The sequence below is a fragment of the Montipora foliosa genome, chromosome 11 (genome assembly GCF_036669935.1).
Source record: "Montipora foliosa isolate CH-2021 chromosome 11, ASM3666993v2, whole genome shotgun sequence".
In the NCBI taxonomy this organism is placed as follows: Eukaryota; Metazoa; Cnidaria; class Anthozoa; order Scleractinia; family Acroporidae; genus Montipora; species Montipora foliosa.
Window position 1 is genome coordinate 35,755,806 of NC_090879.1, and position 20,299 is coordinate 35,776,104.

Genomic DNA, 20,299 nt, shown 5'->3' on the forward strand with positions numbered 1-20,299 from the left:
TAGAATAACTTTCAATTCTGAAGGACAAACATTGTATCTGGATAGATTTGTCAAAAAAGAATCTCAGAAATGGTCTTATTTGAATGAACAGATTTATAGATCAAACTCAACCAGACAGCGAATTGGAACTTTTAAAATCAGTTCAGGGGTTAATAAACTTAGACATGTTTTCGTATACATCAGTAATGATGCAAATGACGAACTTCAGACCGCAAATCCCTTTTTATATAATACATTTAGTGTAGCAAATGCAAGAACTCTTACGAATTGTCACCTCGTAGTAGCGAATGGTAATGACTATCCTGAAGTTCATTATAGTCCGGCTACAGATCCAGCAAGAGTGTACAGAGATATACTTAAATACGTTCATAAAAACAATGAATACAGTGAAGGCACACTATTAAACAGAAACAATTTTAGTACAATATTTCCATTTGTGTATTTCGATTTGACCAAACAAAAACTAGATATTCGAGACGGTACAACAAAACTGACTTTCAAGTATGAATTGTCTACTGGAACTAATGCAGACTACAGTGTATATGCTCTTGTACTGAATGAGGAGGATATACAACAGAAACGGTAAATTGATGTTTCGTTAAGAGATAATGAATAACTAAATGACTGATTTTAAACATATTTATTTTATAAAGATTGGATATTATGTAACATATATTATATTCAATTAATGACAACAACTAAATATTTTCCTCATGGTGTAAGTTTAAGTAAAGGTCAATTGGAAAAGCTTGCAAAAGCATATGCAAACAAAACTCCTATCACCCTCAGATTATCAAAAAATGAACTGAGTGGTTCAGATGAACTAATGCTAACCAAAACACAACTCAAAAGAATACAGAAGGCGATGAAAAATGGTGTCGGAGTAGATATAAAAATCAGTAAAACTCAAATACTGAATGTTGCTAGACACGGTGGTTCTCTATGGAGCACTCTCGCTGGGTTATCTTCAAAAGTGTTACCAATGGTAATGCCATTAGCTAAAAAGGTCGCTACACCTCCACGCCAGGAAATTATAGCTCGAAATTGGGCCAACTTTCATTTTGGCCACGGAGGATCTGGGGTTCAGTTAAACAAAATTCAAGATGGCGGATCAATCTGAAACTACCGAAGGCGAACTAATTATTTCAATAAAAGAGGCACTGAAGCAAGAGAAATCAAAATTTGAGCGGCGAATATCTAACGCATATAAACTAAGGGATTTAGATATTACATTCAAAGAGCTTAACAAGCTTGCCGAAGCGGTAGTGAAAGCGAAGTTTGGAGTTATTCGTGAGCGACCTAAACATAGCATCGGCCAGCTTTACCCCATGCTAGAACGAAGCATGATCCGCGCAAAAACTGCGATATATCGCCGTCTTAGCCCAAGAATGAGCAAAATACATCCGTGGATGGTTTGCTTCGAACTTCCCATGCCACAGGAGGTCTTCGATCTCATGCAAAAGGAGATTCTTGGTATATCAAGATATGGGATAGAGGTTGAAACCAAACCGGGATCAGTGGCTATATCATTTTCAAGCCTGAGAAGGTTATGCAACCTTTTTGATAAATTTGAAGATTGTGGTGGGTTCAGAAAACAACTTGGGGAAGGGAAAGGAGAGGCAAAGCTTATAGTCAATGATGAGAAGAAGGGAACTATGGTCTACAATGGTAAGGAAGAGATTTTGAGAGCAAAATTTCATTATGGATACTGGAATTCTTTTGGGATCAGTCAACATTGAATAGAGGACTTATACTAATGACACTTGCAATTGCTGAATCATTTTCCTTTAATGATTTCAGAGACAAACATCTCGATAGTCCCTGATCAATTTTTTTTACAATAATATATACTCTGACTAAATATCTTAAAATTCATGTTTGTTGATTACAATGTGGTTTGTCTGACATACTAACTAAAAACTAAAATTGCATGGAACACCTAACCAATTTAGAATTTATTGTTTAACTGAATGGAGCAGTCATTCATTTAAAAGTAATATATCAAAAACGAGTACGAGTGTTTGACTGGGGTTTCCAGACACCGAGAAACAGATGAAAGCACGAGCCGTAGGCCCTAGTGCTTTTATTGTTTCAAGGTGTCTGGACACCCCAGTCCAACACAACGCACAAGTTTTTGTCATAGCTTCTAAAACTATTCACACTTCTTTTAGTAATTAGGGGTTTTTTTTTCAGTGCTCTAATTTCCCATGAGACTATCTATTTTAAAAATAATCAGAATGTGGGAAATTTGTTGATGTTCGTTGTAAGTCATGGGGGAGTGAAGATGACGGAGTCTTTCGCAGTGAATTACTGAAAGCCATTTTCGTTCTCCAAAAAGTTGGGAAGAAGAATCAAAGTTATTGCAAGGGAGTACTCCTAGACTTACAAAACTAAATGGGCGATAAAAGGTAAGACAGGAGGCAGTATTAATAAGCTACTGTAGGGTCAATACAAGATACTAATTTTGTAGAAGACTACATGTATTAGAATATAGATCGATCTTTTTAAATCTTCCTGTATTTTATTGAAGATGTAAAAATTTTTGTCAACGAAAAAAAAAAAGATTTGGCAGTGAAGCTGATTAATTATGATGGTTAATTAAACTTGAAGTATTGTTGTTCTGTTCAATTTTTGTTTTGATGCATAAATCTTCATGCCCAATGAGAAAACAGATGAAAACCACGCGTGGTCACAGTTTTGATATGTGATCCAAAACATGTGTGGTTTTCATCTGTGTTTTCATTGGGTATCAAAACTCATGCACGTGACGAATATAGCCATTTTTTAATGGCTCTCAAACGTATTAATAAATTTTATTATTAATGAGTTTTAGAATAGTACATCCTTTAATGATAAAGATGTTATGACAATTACACATTACAAGGCTGTGCTGTAAGAAAATCTTTGGCTGCCCCTAGGCATTATAACAACTACAATTCCAAATCTGTCAGGGAAAAAATAGCCCACATTGCTACACACCTGAACTTCAAAAACGATAGTCCTTTTGGGAAACCAGAAGTGTTAGTCAACTCAATTGAATATAGTAGTCTTCTAGGGTAACCGAGTGATCACTAGACCGTACGGCCTTGCATAAAATACTCAGGATAACACTGCATCTTGAGCTAATTAATACATGCTAAATTCATTCTGAGTAACTTAAACATTCTTGTGTTGGTTTGCCATCACATACAGATTTCTTAATCTCCCGCATGAGTTTATGTCCACGGAATAAGCAATGTTCACTATCGGCTTCTTTATCCAAGCCGCAATAGCAGTAATGTTGGGGATCCTTACGAATGCGGGTAGGAATAAGAGTGTCATGTGACTGGTGATAGGCTAAAAGTGAGGGTTGCTTGACAGGAAGCCATAGCTTGCTAATGTGGTCATGCCTAAAAACCTGATACCAACGTTGTTTGTACTGGGTATTTCTGGCAAAGCTAGCAATTTGCACATGTTTAGCTTCCCTGCCCTGCATTGTGTTGATACCCAACCCTGTACCATACTTGTCAAACATTAGCTTGGAGTGAGCATAGACTAAATGTCCAATACTCCATACAGTGCCTGATACTGAAGAGCCAAACAAAGCAGCTGCAGTGAAATAATCATGGCACAACTGAGAAAGTTTTGCAAGATCTTCTTCAGTGAGATGGTACATTGAAAAAATTGCAGCACAATCCCTGAGCTTAGTACCAATAAAAACAATTTGCAGAAGTTTCATTAGAAGTTTTTGGTCTGTTGAGTCACCCTGAATTGCTTTGACTAAATACATGAACCCATGTAAGATTAACCGTGAATCTTTACCAGTCAAGCGATATGTAAAATCCTTGTCTTTACCCCTGTCTTCAAGAAGCCACTTGCCCAATTGTTTTCTCATTCTCCCTGCTTTGACATCATTTTCCATAGCCTTCAGATATCTGGTAATTGCACAGTTTGGGGGGAGTTCACTAAGGCTGTTTAATTTATTGGGAAGGTTACTAATAGAAATGGCAACATCAAGCAGCATTGTATGTAAATACTGCACCCCATTGTTCTTTTAGTGAAGTGGTTCAACAACCTCTCTCTCACAAAGCTTCCCAATAAAGGGTTGAAATTCTTGCCTGGATTTTTTTCCAGCAATGAATTGTGTGATTTTACTCCTTTTTGTTTTTGCAGCTAAATGAGCTGGGAGTTTTCTTTTGAATTCAACAACCTGCTTTGCAATAGCAATTCTTTGGCTATACTGCCAGGGTCTCCACTTACAATCTTGATTTACTCCAAATTTCCCAGTAAGTGAACTACTTTCATCTTGGGAAACGTTAGCAAAACTGGAAAAATATTTTGCTGAATTAGATAATTCCCCATTGATAAAGGCCAGAAATTTCATATCCCCTGGGAGAAGGTCAAATGAAAAGGTAACATCCTTCCCCATTACTGTGTAGGTTTTCTTCTCAATGACCTCTATGTCTGCTGCTAATTTTTCTGTGAATCTAACAACCACCTCATGGTCCTCCTTACAGTTGGCGCCGAACAATAGGAAATTGTCATTGGGAGAGGCCACCCTTGGTCCCACATTTAGAAAACTAATTAACCAGGACATTGATTGGTCCCACTTTCCAAATGGAGCTCCATCACCCCCAATGGCAACCTTGAATGTTCCCTCCCTCTCACCAAACCAGGTCAGTTTGTCACTTTCTTTCCTGTATTCATCAGTCACAAAATAGAATTTGCAAAGCATGAGTAGGAAATTCTAGACGTTCCTATACACCCCATCAACATGTTGGTCTACTGGTAAGTCATGACACGAAGTTCCTCTTACTGAGATAACATCTCCCATATCAAGTTCTTCAATTTTATTCATTAGGACACTGTATGGAAGGGTTTTAGGAACTGGGATACCCCACCCATAAGTGAGTCTTCTCTTTGACAGAAAACCCTTTTTGGTATGTCTCCCTGTATTTTTCATTGCAATAGATGATCTTGTCTGTTGATATTTAACTTTACTAATTACCCCACCTGCATAAAGCAGTGAAAGGGAACGAATAAAATTCTCTTCACTTTTCTCATACTCTGCACAGTGCATTTTTATTTTGGTCACAGTGGCCTTTTTCACCTTTCGGGATGAGCAAACGTACCTAGATATATCGGCAATCTTGCCATACTTACAAATAGTCGAGAACATACCATCAAGTGCAGGAGCCCTGTTCTCGCATGACCCTCCATTAATCTCTGCTGCAGCAGTGAGAGTTTCTAACTGCCTTCTGTGAGCACTTCGTCTTGGTAAATCCAAAACTCCTTCACTGGTGAGTTGAGTGGGACTTCTCTTTCTCACGGTGGATGCATTCTGAGTTACTTGAAATGTTGGTGTTCTTTGTGAAGGTACCGAGTCTGTTTGCAATTCTTCTATAGTCTCTAGCTTCTCTTTCTTTGGGTTAGAAAAAAAAATGCCAGAAAGAAGGAAATTCATTATTATATTATAATATATTTTTGTTTCTTTTTTATTATATATATTTTTACATATATATTTTTTAGCTTATCATGGCAAATTTTGTAAGCTCTATAAACCATTGCACGAAAAATCACAAGACTAGCTTATAACATCGCTTTCAGCACAAATAATACTAAGACTTACTTTGTTCTTTAGTCGCTGAATTTGTTTCTGTAGACCAGAAACCTCTTTGGACTTCGACAAATATTCAGCTCTAAGAGTAGCCCTTTTTCTGGCCAGTTCCCCGATTGGAAAGCGATCCCTCTGTGAACCGTGCGATGAACGTCTTGGCTTTCCCCTGCTCTTGCTTCCCATGGAGTGTTCCGGGAGTGTCGAAGCACGGGTAGACAAAAGCTGTTCTTGCGCGAAATCTACGGCCTCCGGTAAGAAACCAGAACGATAGAAACACAGTTCAGATCATATTCCTCTATTTTGGTCAGACAGAACGATAAAACACAGTCTCTTTCTCTGCGAAAATTTGCTTCAAAAAAACCTTTTATTCTGTTGGTGGCGTTACATTTCGCTAACGAAGGACAAGGCAAGTTTTAGAATCGAGAAATATGGTTGATGAACAATAGTAACCACGGCAAGCTGTTTATCAAAATAAAGCTTGCAGTCCGAACAATTTTGTTCTTTAGCGCCAAAATCCATTTTCGGTACCAGTCTTCCGAAAATGGAACAAATCCTAGTGTGCTTATACGCCTTGGTCGCATTCGGAATGGCCGAGTGAAATGTTACTCCTGGAGGCCTGGACACTATGGACAGATCCATGGCCCAAATCAGATCAAAAATTGCCCGGCGTGCTCTTTTTTCTGGGGCTTTATCTGGTCTTGCTTCTCTTGGTGTTGATAAATTATTCGGTGGTCAATTAATGATACCTAATTCAAAGGTAAAACAATTGATATCATACAAAGATCATTTAACAACAAAACAAAAGAAAGACATATTACAAGCGCTTAAAAAAGGTTCCGGAATGCATTTCAAACCTACTCAAAAACAGATTGGAAGTGGTATTTGGAGTATCCTTGCTTCAATCGGGATACCTATGGTTATCGATGCTCTGAGTGGTAAAGGTTTACAAGTTGATGATTTGGATATGAGTTCGACACCAATTTTTGTACCTGGAAGAAGAGGTAAAGGCTTACAAGTCGATCCTGTCGGAATAGCCGGAACACCGATATATGTCCCTGGAAGCAGAGGTGGTAGGGTGACAAGAGATTTGATGCCTCCACCATTTTATGGAACTTGGGGAAATCCAGTTGGTATGGGGATGAAACCAAAAAAAAAGACCAAAAAAAGACAAAAAGGGGGTCAGGTTTACTTTTAGGGAAAAACAGTCCCTTCAACAATATTCCAATCCTAGGAGCACTTCTATAAAGTTCATTAACAAACCCCTAAGTAATTTTGATCTGATTAATTGGGTAAAATATCTGGGTATAAAATATTTCAGAGGTGTATTTAGCAGAGACAATTTGCCAGATAAAATAAATCACAAAGAAGTGGGGATTGTAAATTTAGATTCTCAAATTGGTCCTGGCACTCATTGGGTTTGTTATCGCTACATAGACGATCATTTGACCGAATACTTTGATAGTTTCGGTTTGATAATGCCAAATGAAGTACAATTATATCTACAAACTAGTGGTGACAAAATAGTATACAGTTCTGATGAAATACAAGAGAGAGATTCTGTTTTATGTGGTTATTGGTGTTTATACTATTTGTTAGAAAGACAAAGAGGCAGATCAATCCTTGAAGTCATTCATAATTCCAAATTTAGTCCAACAGACAAATCAGTGAACCATGAATTTATAATCAGTTATTTCAAAAATATACAACGTATGAATATACATGAAATCTTATTGCTTGAAACAAAAGAAAGTAACTAGTTGCATTGAGCCTTCAGGTTACAAAACAACTAAAAATGGTAGACTAATGTTTTATTGCACTTGTGCCGAATGCCACATTAAAAAGACCAAATTTGTTAAAAAAGAAAAAGTGATACAGGGAAACGGGCGGGCTTTTAAGTGAAATAATTTTGAAGGACAGTTTAAAAGGATTATATAATCTCGGTAAATATGGTGCTTCAAAGGCTATCAAATCAGATTTTGCTAAACAAAAAATAAAAGGTATGGCTAGCAAATATCTAGATGAAGCTTTGGATAGTTTGACATCTGATTTATCAAAAAAACTGGATCCTTTGCATAATGGGGGTGCTCTTGATATTCACAAAGCTATTGGTAAATTACCAAAACCAAAAAGCGGATGGACCCTGCCCGGTCATCATTACACGGGCCCTTATAACCCTCTAGAAGATCAACTAAAGTATGACCCAAAAACAGGTCAAATATTAGAAATATATGATATGCCCACTGGAAAAACGGATGCTATAGCAATGCAGCACGACGTTGATTATTCAGTATGTAAGGATGACAAAAAATGTAAAAACAAAGCAGACCGAAAAATGGTACAAGCTTTGGATAAAGTGCCATACAATGAAAGACAATGGGGACATTGGTTGGCGAGAAATGCCATAGATATGAAGCAAAAGCTTGGACTTGGAGTTCCAAAAAAAGGAAAAAGCCGTCAGGTAAAGAAAACTGGCAAGAAAAATTAGCAGATGAGTTACATGCACCCATAAAACGTAATCATATTGATGAAATATGGGCAAGTGATCTAGTTGAAATGCAAAAATTTAGCAAATGGAATAAAGGTTATCGGTATCTTGTTATGGTTATTGATGTTTTCAGCAAATACGGTTGGATTATACCATTAAAGGATAAGAAAGGTGAATCCGTTACTGAAGCATTCAAATCAATATTTAAGGAAGGTAGAAAACCACAATATTTATGGGTTGATAAGGGAAAGGAGTTCTATAACAAACACTTGAAAGACTTGCTGGAGAAAAATTGGATACATATGTACTCCACTGAAAATGAGGAGAAATCCTCAGTGGTTGAAAGGTGGAATAGAACAATTAAATCCAAAATGAGGAGACAGTTCACAGTTCAAGGTAATACAATGTATCTCGATATGTTACCAAAATTAGTTAAAAAATACAATAATACAAAACATTCAAGCATAAAGATGACACCTATAGAAGCATCTAATAAGAGGAATGAAGGAACCGTTTACTTTAATCTATATGGTGATATAGAAACATTAAAACAGAAACCGAAATTTAAAATAGGTGATAAGGTCCGAATATCTAAGTATAAAAGGAATGTGTTCGACAAGGGTTATACACCAAATTGGACAGAAGAAGTATTTACAGTTGATAAGATCCAATACACTAATCCAATAACATACAAAATAAAAGATCTCAGAGGTGAAGATATTCAAGGGAGTTTTTATCAACCTGAATTATTAAAAGCCAGACAGGATGTTTTTCGTATTGATAAAGTCATTCGGAGGGATTATAAGAAGAAAAAAGCTATGGTAAAATGGAAGGGATACAGTGATGACCTCAACAGTTGGATATCATTAAAAGATATTAAAAATATTTAAACCGAAGTTATGTAACATATAATAATAGTAACTACGGTTTCATACTGTGTTTCGCTACATAAGTAGCCAAAAATATAATCTGTTTCTGGCTATATTTAAACGCATACATATTTAAAAAGATATATAGTTATATTATACATGGAGAATAAAGAAATTAAAAAAAGAGGTAGACCAGTTTTCTACACCAAAGAGGAACGTAAACAAAATAAAACCGATTACGTGCTACATAAAGAGTGGTATTGTGATATATGTAAAAATGGAAAAAATTACAGTCTTGCCGGTAAATGGACACATATTAAATCTATCTGATATTTCAAAAGGTCTAGATAGCAGCAACAATATAGATATTCGTATAAACATAACAACTTTCTTTAATTTTCCAGACATGTTTCGACGGTACATCCGTCATCTTCAGTGTTACATATTTTGAAATCGCCGTTGAATTTAAAGCGCGCGCGATCTTACAAACTTCGTTACATTGCGTTGTCAATATTGCGTATTAAATCAAAACAGAACAAAACAAAAATTTAAATGAGTGACGCTTAGTTCCTTACAGGGAGAGAGTCAGGTTAATGTGTTTCACCTGCTGGTTGAGATCGGGCTTCTCCCATTTTATATACATGGATTCCTTAAGCTTCACTTGGTACTTAGTGGCTGCAGAGTCCAGGATCTCGAAGCAATCCTGTGTGCAGGATGCCTTACAAGACTCTGAACTCTGCAGATGTTTAAAAACGTTCGAAGATCTGATGAAAGTAAGTGCTCGCGCACTTGTGTGGAAAAGTGTCGGCTGGTTTCACCAACATAACAAGCATTACAACTTGCACACGAAAATTTATAGACCACACGCGTGCGAAGCCCTACAGGGACAGCATCTTTCACATTAAAAAGACTCCTGATTTTGAAAGTAGTGAAGACTAACCTTATATCAATAGGTTTACATAACCGATTAGCAAGTTTGCGTATACACCTCTGTGCCGTGACTGAGAAGTGCCCAACGTAAGGGATTTTAAAGAAAAACTTAGGTGTTTCCTGGGGCTCGATTCCTGAATGAGACTGTGTTTCCCTCCCTTGACTGCTGTCTGAATATATTTAGAAATATATTTGTTGATAAGGTTTTCAGGGAAGAGATTCCTCCGCAGAATGACAGACAATTTTTGAAGATCAGTATGGAACCCCATCCAAGTGTTGTTTATCTTAAAAGTTCTATCAATCAAGGTTTTGATTAACAAGAGGTGTATACGCAAACTTGCTAATCGGTTATGTAAACCTATTGATATAAGGTTAGTCTTCACTACTTTCAAAATCAGGAGTCTTTTTAAGGCATCCTGCACACAGGATTGCTTCGAGATCCTGGACTCTGCAGCCACTAAGTACCAAGTGAAGCTTAAGGAATCCATGTATATAAAATGGGAGAAGCCCGATCTCAACCAGCAGGTGAAACACATTAACCTGACTCTCTCCCTGTAAGGAACTAAGCGTCACTCATTTAAATTTTTGTTTTGTTCTGTTTTGATTTAATACGCAATATTGACAACGCAATGTAACGAAGTTTGTAAGATCGCGCGCGCTTTAAATTCAACGGCGATTTCAAAATATGTAACACTGAAGATGACGGATGTACCGTCGAAACATGTCTGGAAAATTAAAGAAAGTTGTTATGTTTATACGAATATCTGATATTTGTAATCCCACGAAATAGGATTTCTAAACCCTGGAATTAAAATTAAATATATAGTTCAAAGTATCCTAACTTGGGGATAATTTGAACGCATAAAAAATGGTTAAAGAAATATTATTTACTATAATTTATATAATGAAAAATAATATCTCATACAATAGTATGGATAAAAAGAGTCTCAAAAAACTGAGCAAATCTAAACTAATTGAATTGCTATTAAAGCAAGAAAAGAAGAAACCAGTACCAGCACCAAGGACTGTAAAACAAATTAGACCAATCCCAGCACCTCGTAAGAGTGTAAATCAAATGGTCCAAGATTACGAAAAAAATATAATTCTTCCGCCATTGGAATTTAGGGATAAACCAGTACCAGAACCGAGGACTGTAAAACAAATTAGACCAATCCCAGCACCTCGTAAGAGTGTAAATCAAATGGTTCAAGATCATGAAAAAAACATAATTCTTCCACCAATAGAGTTCAGAGATGGATATGAACCAGTACCAGTGCCGAGAACTAAGATAGAGCAAACAAACAAAGCTCTGAAAGGCTACACAAAGTCTTATGAAATAGATATCAAAAACAACAAAGACCCATTAATGCAACTAAACAACACAAGAAAGGCTGTTGCTAACCATATCGAAAACATATTAATATCAATGAAAGGGCTCAAGTTTGCTGAAACACTGATAGTCACATTTGAAAAGAAAATAGGTCGTGAAGAACGATTGTTTAAAACAGCTTATTTCAACAGTCAACCCCAAAGAATAACAAATGATACACCAATTGAATTAGCTTTATCTTTATCAAAACAGCAAATCTTGAATAAGATTGCAGTTTGGATTTCAGAAGGAAGCGGTTGGACTGTTCAATCTGTTGACAATCATTATATTAATATAGTTAAATATGAACCAATTAAATGATCTTCTTATATAAGACTACCTACAGAACTCAGAAATTCTGCAAAGGGATTGATAAACATGAAAAATGATGACAATGAATGTTTCAGGTGGTGCCACATCAGACATTTACATCCTCAAGACAAATACCCACAGAGAATTAAAAAAGTTGACAAGCAATTCATTGAAAATTTGGATTATTCAGGAATTAAATTTCCAGTGACTACCAAACAGTACAATAAAATAGAAAAGCAGAATGAAATAAACATAAATGTTTTCGGTTATGAAGACAAACAACCATATCCAATTTATGTTTCAAAAGAAAAGTACAAAGACTGAATGATTTGAATGATTTAATCACTTATACTGCGCGAAATTCATAAATTCATTCATTGTTAATCACAGAAAACAAAAACAATCACTATGTATTAATCAAAGATTTCAACAAGTTCATGTACAATCAAACGAAACACAAAGAGAGGAAACATTTCTGCATGTATTGTCTTCAATGCTTCAGCTCTGAAAGAGTATTGACTGATCATAAAGAAAACTGTATACAAGTGAATGGGACACAATCGATAAAAATGCCAGCAAAAAATGACAATATATTAAAATTCAATAATTTCCATAAACAACTACCAGTGCCATTTGTAATATATGCAGATTTTGAAGCCATCACAGAAAAAATACATGGTTGTCAACCAAACAATAACAAATCATTTACTGAAGCTTATCAGAAGCATACAGACTGTGGTTATGGATACAAGGTTGTTTGTTGTTATGATGATAAATACACAAAAACAGTACAAATTTACAGAGGTGAAAAAGCTGTTTACAAATTTATGGAAGCTATGTTGGAGGAAGTTAAATATTGTAAAAATATTATAAAAAAAGAATTCACTAAACCATTGAGAATGACTAAAGATGATGAAGAAAAATTCCAAAAAACTGATAAATGCCATATATGTGAGAAAAAATACAATAAAACTGATGTGAGAGTAAGAGATCACTGTCATATAATTAGTAAGTACAGAGGATCCGCTCATCAAGACTGTAATCTTAACTTTTGAATAACTGATAAAATTCCCGTAATATTTCATAATCTCCGTGGGTATGACAGCCATTTTATAATGCAAGAGATTGGTGAAATAGCTAAAAAACACACATATACAAATAAAAAAGGTGAAAAGTGTCAAATGAATATCAATGCCATACCTAACAACATGGAGAAGTATATGGCTTTCATGCTTGGCAATCATCTCACCTTCATTGATAGTTTCCAATTTATGAGCTCAAGTCTTGATAAACTAGTGAGCAACCTACCGAAAGAAGCATTAATATATACTACTCAAGAGTTTAAAGGTAAAAAGTTTGATTTAATGTCTCAAAAAGGAGTTTATCCATATGACTTTATGGACAGTTTTGAAAAATTCGATGAAAAGCTACCATCAAAAGAAGACTTTTACAGTATATTGAATGATGAGCATATTTCAGGTGAAGATTACAAACATGCTCAGACTGTATGGGAAACATTCATGCTTAAAACAATGGGAGAGTATCATGACCTGTATCTTAAATCTGACATCCTTCTATTAGCTGATGTCTTTGAAAACTTTCGAAAGACCTGTCTGCAATACTATAAACTGGACCCATGTCATTATTTTACCAGTCCTGGGCTTTCCTGGGATGCTATGCTAAAAATGACCAATATCAAATTAGATCTGATGACTGATGTCGATATGTTTCAATTCATTGAAAAAGGTATGAGGGGTGGTATATCGTATATAGCCAATCGATACGGTAAAGCAAACAATAAATACATGAAAACATATGATGAGAAGGCGCCCTCAAAATATATCATGTATCTTGATGCTAACAATCTGTATGGATGGGCTATGTCACAATACCTACCAACTGGTGGATTCAGATGGATGACAGAAAAACAGATAGACAATATAGAATTAGCAAAGTATGAAGATGATAGCAAGAAAGGTTTAATGCTAGAAGTAGACCTATCATATCCTAAACAGTTGCATGATCTTCATAATGAATATCCAATAGGACCGGAAAAAGTAAAAGTAACAAAAAACATGCTATCAGATTATTGTAAAAACATTGCTAAGAAATATAATATCTCAACTGGTTTAGTTCATAAGTTAATACCAACATTAAGCAATAAAAAAAATTATGTACTGCATTATAGAAACCTACAATTATACACAGATCTAGGTTTAATATTAACCAAAGTCCATAGAGTGCTGGAGTTCAATCAGTCTGCATCGTTGAAGGAATATATTGATTTCAACACTCATAAAAGAACTAATGCTAAAAATGCTTTTGAAAAAGATTTCTTCAAACTTATGAATAATTCAGTATTTGGAAAAACAATGGAAAACATCAGAAAACGAGTAGATGTTAGATTAGTGACTGATGAAAAGAAACTATTAAAAATGGTTGCTAAACCTACTTATGTAAGCAGTAAGATCTTCAATGAAAACCTTGTAGCTGTTCATAAGATTAAAGAAACACTAACCCTTAACAGACCGGCATATGTGGGTATGTGTATCTTAGATCTAATCAAGACATTAATGTATGATTTCCACTACAATTATATCAAACAAAAATACGACAGCAAAGCAAAATTATTATTCACAGACACAGACAGCTTAACTTATGAAATTGAAACTAATGATGTGTATCAAGACTTTTGGGATGATAAAAATAGATTCGATAACAGTGATTATGCTCAAGATTCACAACATTTCAACAATACAAATAAAAAAGTAATCGGTAAATTCAAAGATGAGGCAGCAGGTATACCAATCACTGAATTTGTCGGATTGAGATCAAAAATGTATTCATATATAAAAGACAATAACAAATGCGGAAGGACTGCTAAGGGAATCAAGAAAAATATAATCAAAAACAACATAACTCATGAAAATTATAAAAATGTACTATTTAATAACGAACAAATGCATCATACAATGAAAACAATCAGGAGCAATAAACATCAACTTGGAAGCTACGAACTAAACAAAGTGTCATTATCTTGCTTCGATGACAAAAGATATATACTAAAAGATGGTATTACAAGTCACGCTTACGGTCATCACAGTATAGTTCAATTTTAATGTTCCATTTCAATGTCCAATCGAATGCTGTGATCGTAATGGATATGGTGATGCTTTATTCAAAAACTCTTTCTTCCTCTTCAGTTTGAATGTTTGTTTTTGTACTGCTTTCTTGGTATTCATTTCAGTCTTGCGATTAATCTCAATAACCAATAAACGTCGAGACTGCTCATTCCTAACAGCCGATCGGCACTGACGAATTGTTTCCTCAATCATCTCCAACTCTGCATCACATTCTTCTAGGTTTCGAGAATCAAGAGTAGTAAAAAAATGTTGAAGGTCCATCTCAATTGTGGTTTTCTAATGTTGAATTGTATACTCCTTGGCATCTTTCATATTATTACAAATGTTCTGATAGCGTTGATCCAACTGCTTCAAAGAGTAAGGCATCTTCTCCAAACTTAATAAATGACTTTCACAAAAAAGTTTCACAAATTAATAACTTTTCACTGAAACGTTTCACAATTATGTAGTGAAAATGTGAAGTTTTTGATTGGTCGACAGAAATCACACGTCTGTCTCATGACTCGTTCACTAGGGAAAGTCCCACTCAATCACATAATCAACTTCCTGTTTTTCTCAGAAAGTATACTAATTATCATAAAACCAAAAATACGAGACCAAAAATACTAGATCAAAAGTACGAGATCAAAAATTGGAAACCATAATAGTAGATCAAAATTAGTAAACCGAAAATACGAGACCATTAAATGGAAAGTAGTATAGGAGTTGTGTTGCTAAGAGATCATTAAAAAATGATTCCGTAGCCCCAAGTCATATACTACTGTGGTTTTAAGGGTTTCATGGTTTCATAGGTTTTTTGGTGTCAAGGGTTTCATAGTTTCATAGGTTTCATGGTTTCATAGGTTTCGTGGTGTCTATGGTTTCATGGTTTCGTAGGTTTCGTGGTGTCAATGGTTTCATGGGTTCATGTGTTTTTTGGTGTCAATGGATTCATGGTTTCATAGATTTGGTGGTGTCAATGGTTTCATAGTTCATAGGTTTGTGGTGTCAATGGTTTCGTGGTCTCATAGGTCTCGTGGTGTCAAAGGTTTCATGGTTTCATGGTTTTATAGGTTTCGTGGTGTCAATAGTTTCGTGGTGTCTATGGTTTCATGGTTTCATAGGTTTCGTGGTGTCATTGGTTTCATGGTTTCATAGGTTTGGTGGTTTCAAGGGTTTCATGGTTTCATAGGTTTCTTGGTGTCAAGGGTTTCAAAGTTGCATAGGTTTTGTGGTTTCATAGGTTTCGTGATGTCTATGGTTTCATGGTTTTATAGGTTTCGTGGTGTCAATGGTTTCATGGTTTCATGTGTTTCTTGGTGTCAATGGATTAATGGTTTCATAGGTTTTGTGGTGTCAATGGTTTCATAGGTTTGTGGTGTCATTGGTTTTGTGGTTTCATAGGTTTCGTGGTGTCAATGGTTTCATGGTCTCATAGGTCTCATGGTGTCAAAGGTTTCATAGGTTTCGTGGTGTCGTGGTTTCATGTGTTTCGTAGTTTCATTGGTTTCGTGGTTTCTATGGTTTCATGGTTTCATAGGTTTCGTGGTGTCAATGGTTTCATGGTTTCATGGTTTCATAGGTTTCGTGGTGTTATTGGTTTCATGGTTTCATAGGTTTCATGATGTTAATGTTTTCATGGTGTCAAGGGTCTCATGGTTTGATAGGTTTCATGGTGTCAATGAGTTCGTGGTTTCATAGGTTTGATGGTGTCAAAGGTCTTGTGGTTTTACAGGGTTCATGGTGTGAGAGGTCTCATGGTTTCATATGTCTCTTGGTGTCAAGTAGCCTCCCCGCAGACGTCCTTTGGGGTTTGTTCGTCACACATTCATTCCTCCCCCACAGACGTCTGCTAAACACAACCGACATTTACGTTCACCAATCAGTGAGGCATTTGATCGGGTGTGCGACAAATTTGTAATAAATGCAGAGTTAAACAAGTATCAGAGATACGCTATCCGGCAATTTTTATAGAGAAGACCGATGAGTTCATAAATTTGCCGACGGCATTTTGTAAATCCCTTATCTATCAAGCTTTGCCGCTTGTTTGCGACACTGCGTGGAACTATACTGGACATTATTGTTGTTGTTTCACCCCTGGTAAATCTTATGAGAGATCAAGCTACAAACCTGGAAATTATTTGTATTCCTGCTGTAGTGCTCAGTGGTATGTTTAATTTGAAATTCAATTTAATTTATTTAAAACACTTGCAATTACAAAGTATTTACTTACAATACTTACTTACAAACAATGTATGGTACTTACGCTACTAACAAAACTATACTCTACTTACAAAACAATATTTATTTACAATGTGATTTTGTTACGCCACGAACAATACTATACTCTACTTACAATACAAAACTTGCAATACTTACTTACAATGAGATACTTAGACTACTAACAGTACTATAATCCACGCTTTACATATAGATAACAGCTACTTGCACCACTTACAATACGGATTACATACGCTACAAAAACTAGAAAATATAGGGAGTGGGAAAGTATGGTAAATTTCAGTTAACTGTAGTTTTAACTCAAAGGAGAAAAAAGAGATTAAAGATATTTTCTCTGCTGATTCACTGAAAATTAGCTTTATATACTTGTTGAGGCGAGGAAAATAGTAATGAATGTCTGGTAGGAAGGAAAGTATAAAAAGAGCGAGAGACCCCAAACTGATAACGATTACTAAAGAGGGAAAGGTTCAATTTCTATGTTATATTGTTCTAAAAAAGGCTTAAAATTTTCAATAGTTGGAATATTTCTTTTGCTTCTGCAAAGCCAAATGTAGAATCTCACAAGTAACATAACGAACGTAATTGCGGCTTTGTTTTTGGAAGTATCAGGCATCAGACCCAAGACGACAAGACTGTTAAGGAGATAGTCGTTGGATAAAAGTATACGATCCTTTAGAAAGGCAATAATGTATTTCCAGAAAACGTCTATTTTGCTGCAGAACCTGAACGGATGAGGGAAGTTCCGCTTCTTCATGGCATAATGAACACCTAATGTCATCTTTGTATCCCATTTTGACTAAAGGTACGTTTGTTGCCAAAGTTTGATGAAGGAATCTGAACTGAAATTCAGTCAGTTTGGTGCTTGTTTGGTACATTTAAAAGCGGTCATATAAGCGTTTTGCCAGATTAAATCACGAGCTTCTGGGAAAACTTTGCTCTGTTTCTGCTGACTAGAAATTTTATAGTTACATTTTAATTCCACCAGTTTTTGATAAGCTAGTCTGCTGGGCTTTTTCGATTTCAAAAAGGCGGTTGTGAAAGACTCTTGTTCTTTACAGTTTAGTGGTACATTGGTAGTTTTTGATTTTTCCAGAGCTCTCGGAGGGTAGATGTCATTCCATAGAATGTCAAAGGGCAAACCTTTGTATGATACTTTTTTTTCAAATTCTGTTGGTGACAAGAAAGTACTTGGTTTTAACGATTTGATTCACCTCAGAAATGCCCATTTGATACCAACTTTCCAAATGTCAGTGAGTAGGAAAATTCCTTGAGCGAGCATTCCGCGAGTAAAGAGAGTTTCGGTAGGCAATAGACGACTTTTATCTCTTGCTAAAATGCTGCTCGTGTCAATAAATATTTTTCTCTGGCGATAATACTCTGGATGGTTCTATTTTTTGAGTGAGCAAATATGATTTTTGCCGCTTGTTTCATGCTGGGAGGACTCGACACACATATTGATTTTTTGCGTTAATTATTCTGGTCGGCTTGATTGGCCTTCTCGAGCAAGAGCATTTTCTTTGACCTCTTTTGAAACGGAGACTTTTTCATTGATAAAGGAGGTCTTAAGGTTGTTTTATTTTCTCCAAAGTGCCCCCTGGAAGTGAACAATTAAAACGATTTTATTTTGTCAAGGAATGTGATGGTTTCCGCCCGGTTTCCTGCAAATTTTTGTCACGCTGGGCCGAACACGTTAATGTTTTTGGCCGAATCTTAAATTCTCACGGACAGTGATTTACGAATTTACAGATCCAAAGTTCGAAGAACATATTGCAGCTTCTACTGAAGCTACATTAATTATACAGGAATGCGTTGTGACTGATTTACAGCGATCTTTAAACAATGATTTTTTAAGTTCAGGTTTTTTTCTTATGATGTTAGTCTTTGGGCCTGGAGCACGTAGTTCACCGCTGCTTTGGTAGATCTCACTTTAGTAATACTTTTAAATTACCTAAACGGTCTTGCGACTGTTCTGTTACTGCCAATTTGTGATCACGCAAGACATGGTTTCGGTTTTCCACGCAAAACTCATCAGTTTGCGGGTTGGCTTTATACTTTTTTTATAGTTGCTCCTCTTACAAGACCAGTTATTTTCTTGGAACTTTAACATTACACGTTACCCGCGTAGGGCATCAGAAATTCTAGCCTTCTTATTGGCTTCAGAGTGCAAACAATGACGGTGTTTCCATGCTTTTTGGGGTGATAAAAGCATTTTTTGGGTAAAAGAAATTGAAGAGTTTTGTTAAAGATTCCGTCAGGACTGACACCGCGAAACCTATGAAACATAACATAACATAAGACCTTTACTTACACACGATTGGATTTAAAGCTTACAAGCTTGTGGGGTCGTGTGAAACCATGAAACCATTGACCACAAAACCATGAAACCATCGACACCACGAAACCTATAAAACCTTGAAACCATTGACATCGCAAAACATGACGAGATTCATAGATGTCTGAAATCGCAGACCCCTGCTGATGTTCGCCTATTCAATAGGCGAACATCAGCAGGGGAGCTCTGTAGAAATAAAAAGCTTTTGACGTCTCATTCGCGTGAAGGTGACAAATCTCACATCAATTCGAATCCTATCCGTCAACAAGAGTTCGGTGCGACAAAGAAATAATCGTTCAATTTGTCAGTAACAAATTAGCAGCATTGAAAAGTCCTTTCACAAAAACCAGCATTAATTTCCGTTGCACTATCTCTGTAATGAGGAAGACAAAGCGCATTTTAGCTGCCCTTACGCGGCAATAATGGCGGACACCGATCAATCAATACAAAGAAAAAATAGTCGTAAAATAAATTAAGCTGAATTCGAAATTTGTGTTTATTGAAACACGAAAATGTTATTTTTATTACAAGACGGTGTGAAAAACATATTTTTTAAAACAATTTCCCCTTACACTAATCACATAAATTGGATCACTTACGGGAAAGATTATTCCTCACTTACCGCTATAAAAATGGGTTCAAAAGCCTCACTGAATGAGTTTAACAGCAAAAATAATAATAAAACACAAAGAGATAATTAGCGAAGTAAAATTCCCGTATAAGTCAAAAGATTTCGCGGACAATTTTATCTAAGGCTGGCCTTTTTGTGGGGTCAGCATTCAAGGCTTGCACAAGAATGAGAGGAAGGCGTCCCAGTTCTGCTTTCTTAAAAATTGTCTCTCCAATTTTTGCAAGGCTAAAAACGTCACTGGCAGTGCTTTGCCCTTTCACTCCGCCGACAATTTCTGGTGCAATGTGAGGGAATTCTCTCGCATATTGCCTTTGGCGTTCTGCTGAAAGTGATTTCGGTCCTCTGGCACCACTCATAGGGACACTTTTCCCAAAGTCTATAACCACAGGGTTATAAACGCCATCTCTGTTGT

At 36.0% G+C, this 20,299-nt stretch overlaps 2 protein-coding genes and 1 pseudogene across 2 annotated transcripts in view; 1 reads left to right on the forward strand and 2 right to left on the reverse strand.

Annotated features, from left to right (window-relative positions):
- Positions 1 to 3,142: 3,142 nt before the first annotated feature.
- LOC137976968 (uncharacterized) lies at positions 3,143 to 6,253 on the reverse strand (annotated as a pseudogene).
- Positions 6,254 to 12,769: 6,516 nt separating this feature from the next.
- On the forward strand, positions 12,770 to 16,028 carry LOC137976969 (uncharacterized). The gene is made up of 2 exons (XM_068824283.1): positions 12,770 to 14,360; positions 15,961 to 16,028. Exons 1-2 carry the CDS (start codon positions 12,770 to 12,772, stop codon positions 16,026 to 16,028), a joined length of 1,659 nt encoding a protein of 552 aa, XP_068680384.1.
- Positions 16,029 to 19,979: 3,951 nt separating this feature from the next.
- Positions 19,980 to 20,299, reverse strand: part of LOC137976970 (uncharacterized) — a 1,116-nt gene continuing 796 nt past the window's right edge. Inside the window, exon 1 of the mRNA XM_068824284.1 lies at positions 19,980 to 20,299. This exon is cut by the window's right edge and continues 796 nt beyond it. Coding sequence (XP_068680385.1) covers positions 19,980 to 20,299 — 320 coding nt within the window.

What these genes read in the sequence shown, in the direction of transcription:
- LOC137976969 (XM_068824283.1), top strand. Translation starts at nt 12,770, where the DNA reads ATGGAGAAGTATATGGCTTTCATGCTTGGCAATCATCTCACCTTCATT. An exon ending in ATTCAAAGATGAGGCAGCAG is followed by an intron (nt 14,361 to 15,960) that starts GTATACCAATCA and finishes ATGGTTTTATAG; the next exon opens with GTTTCGTGGTGTCAATGGTT.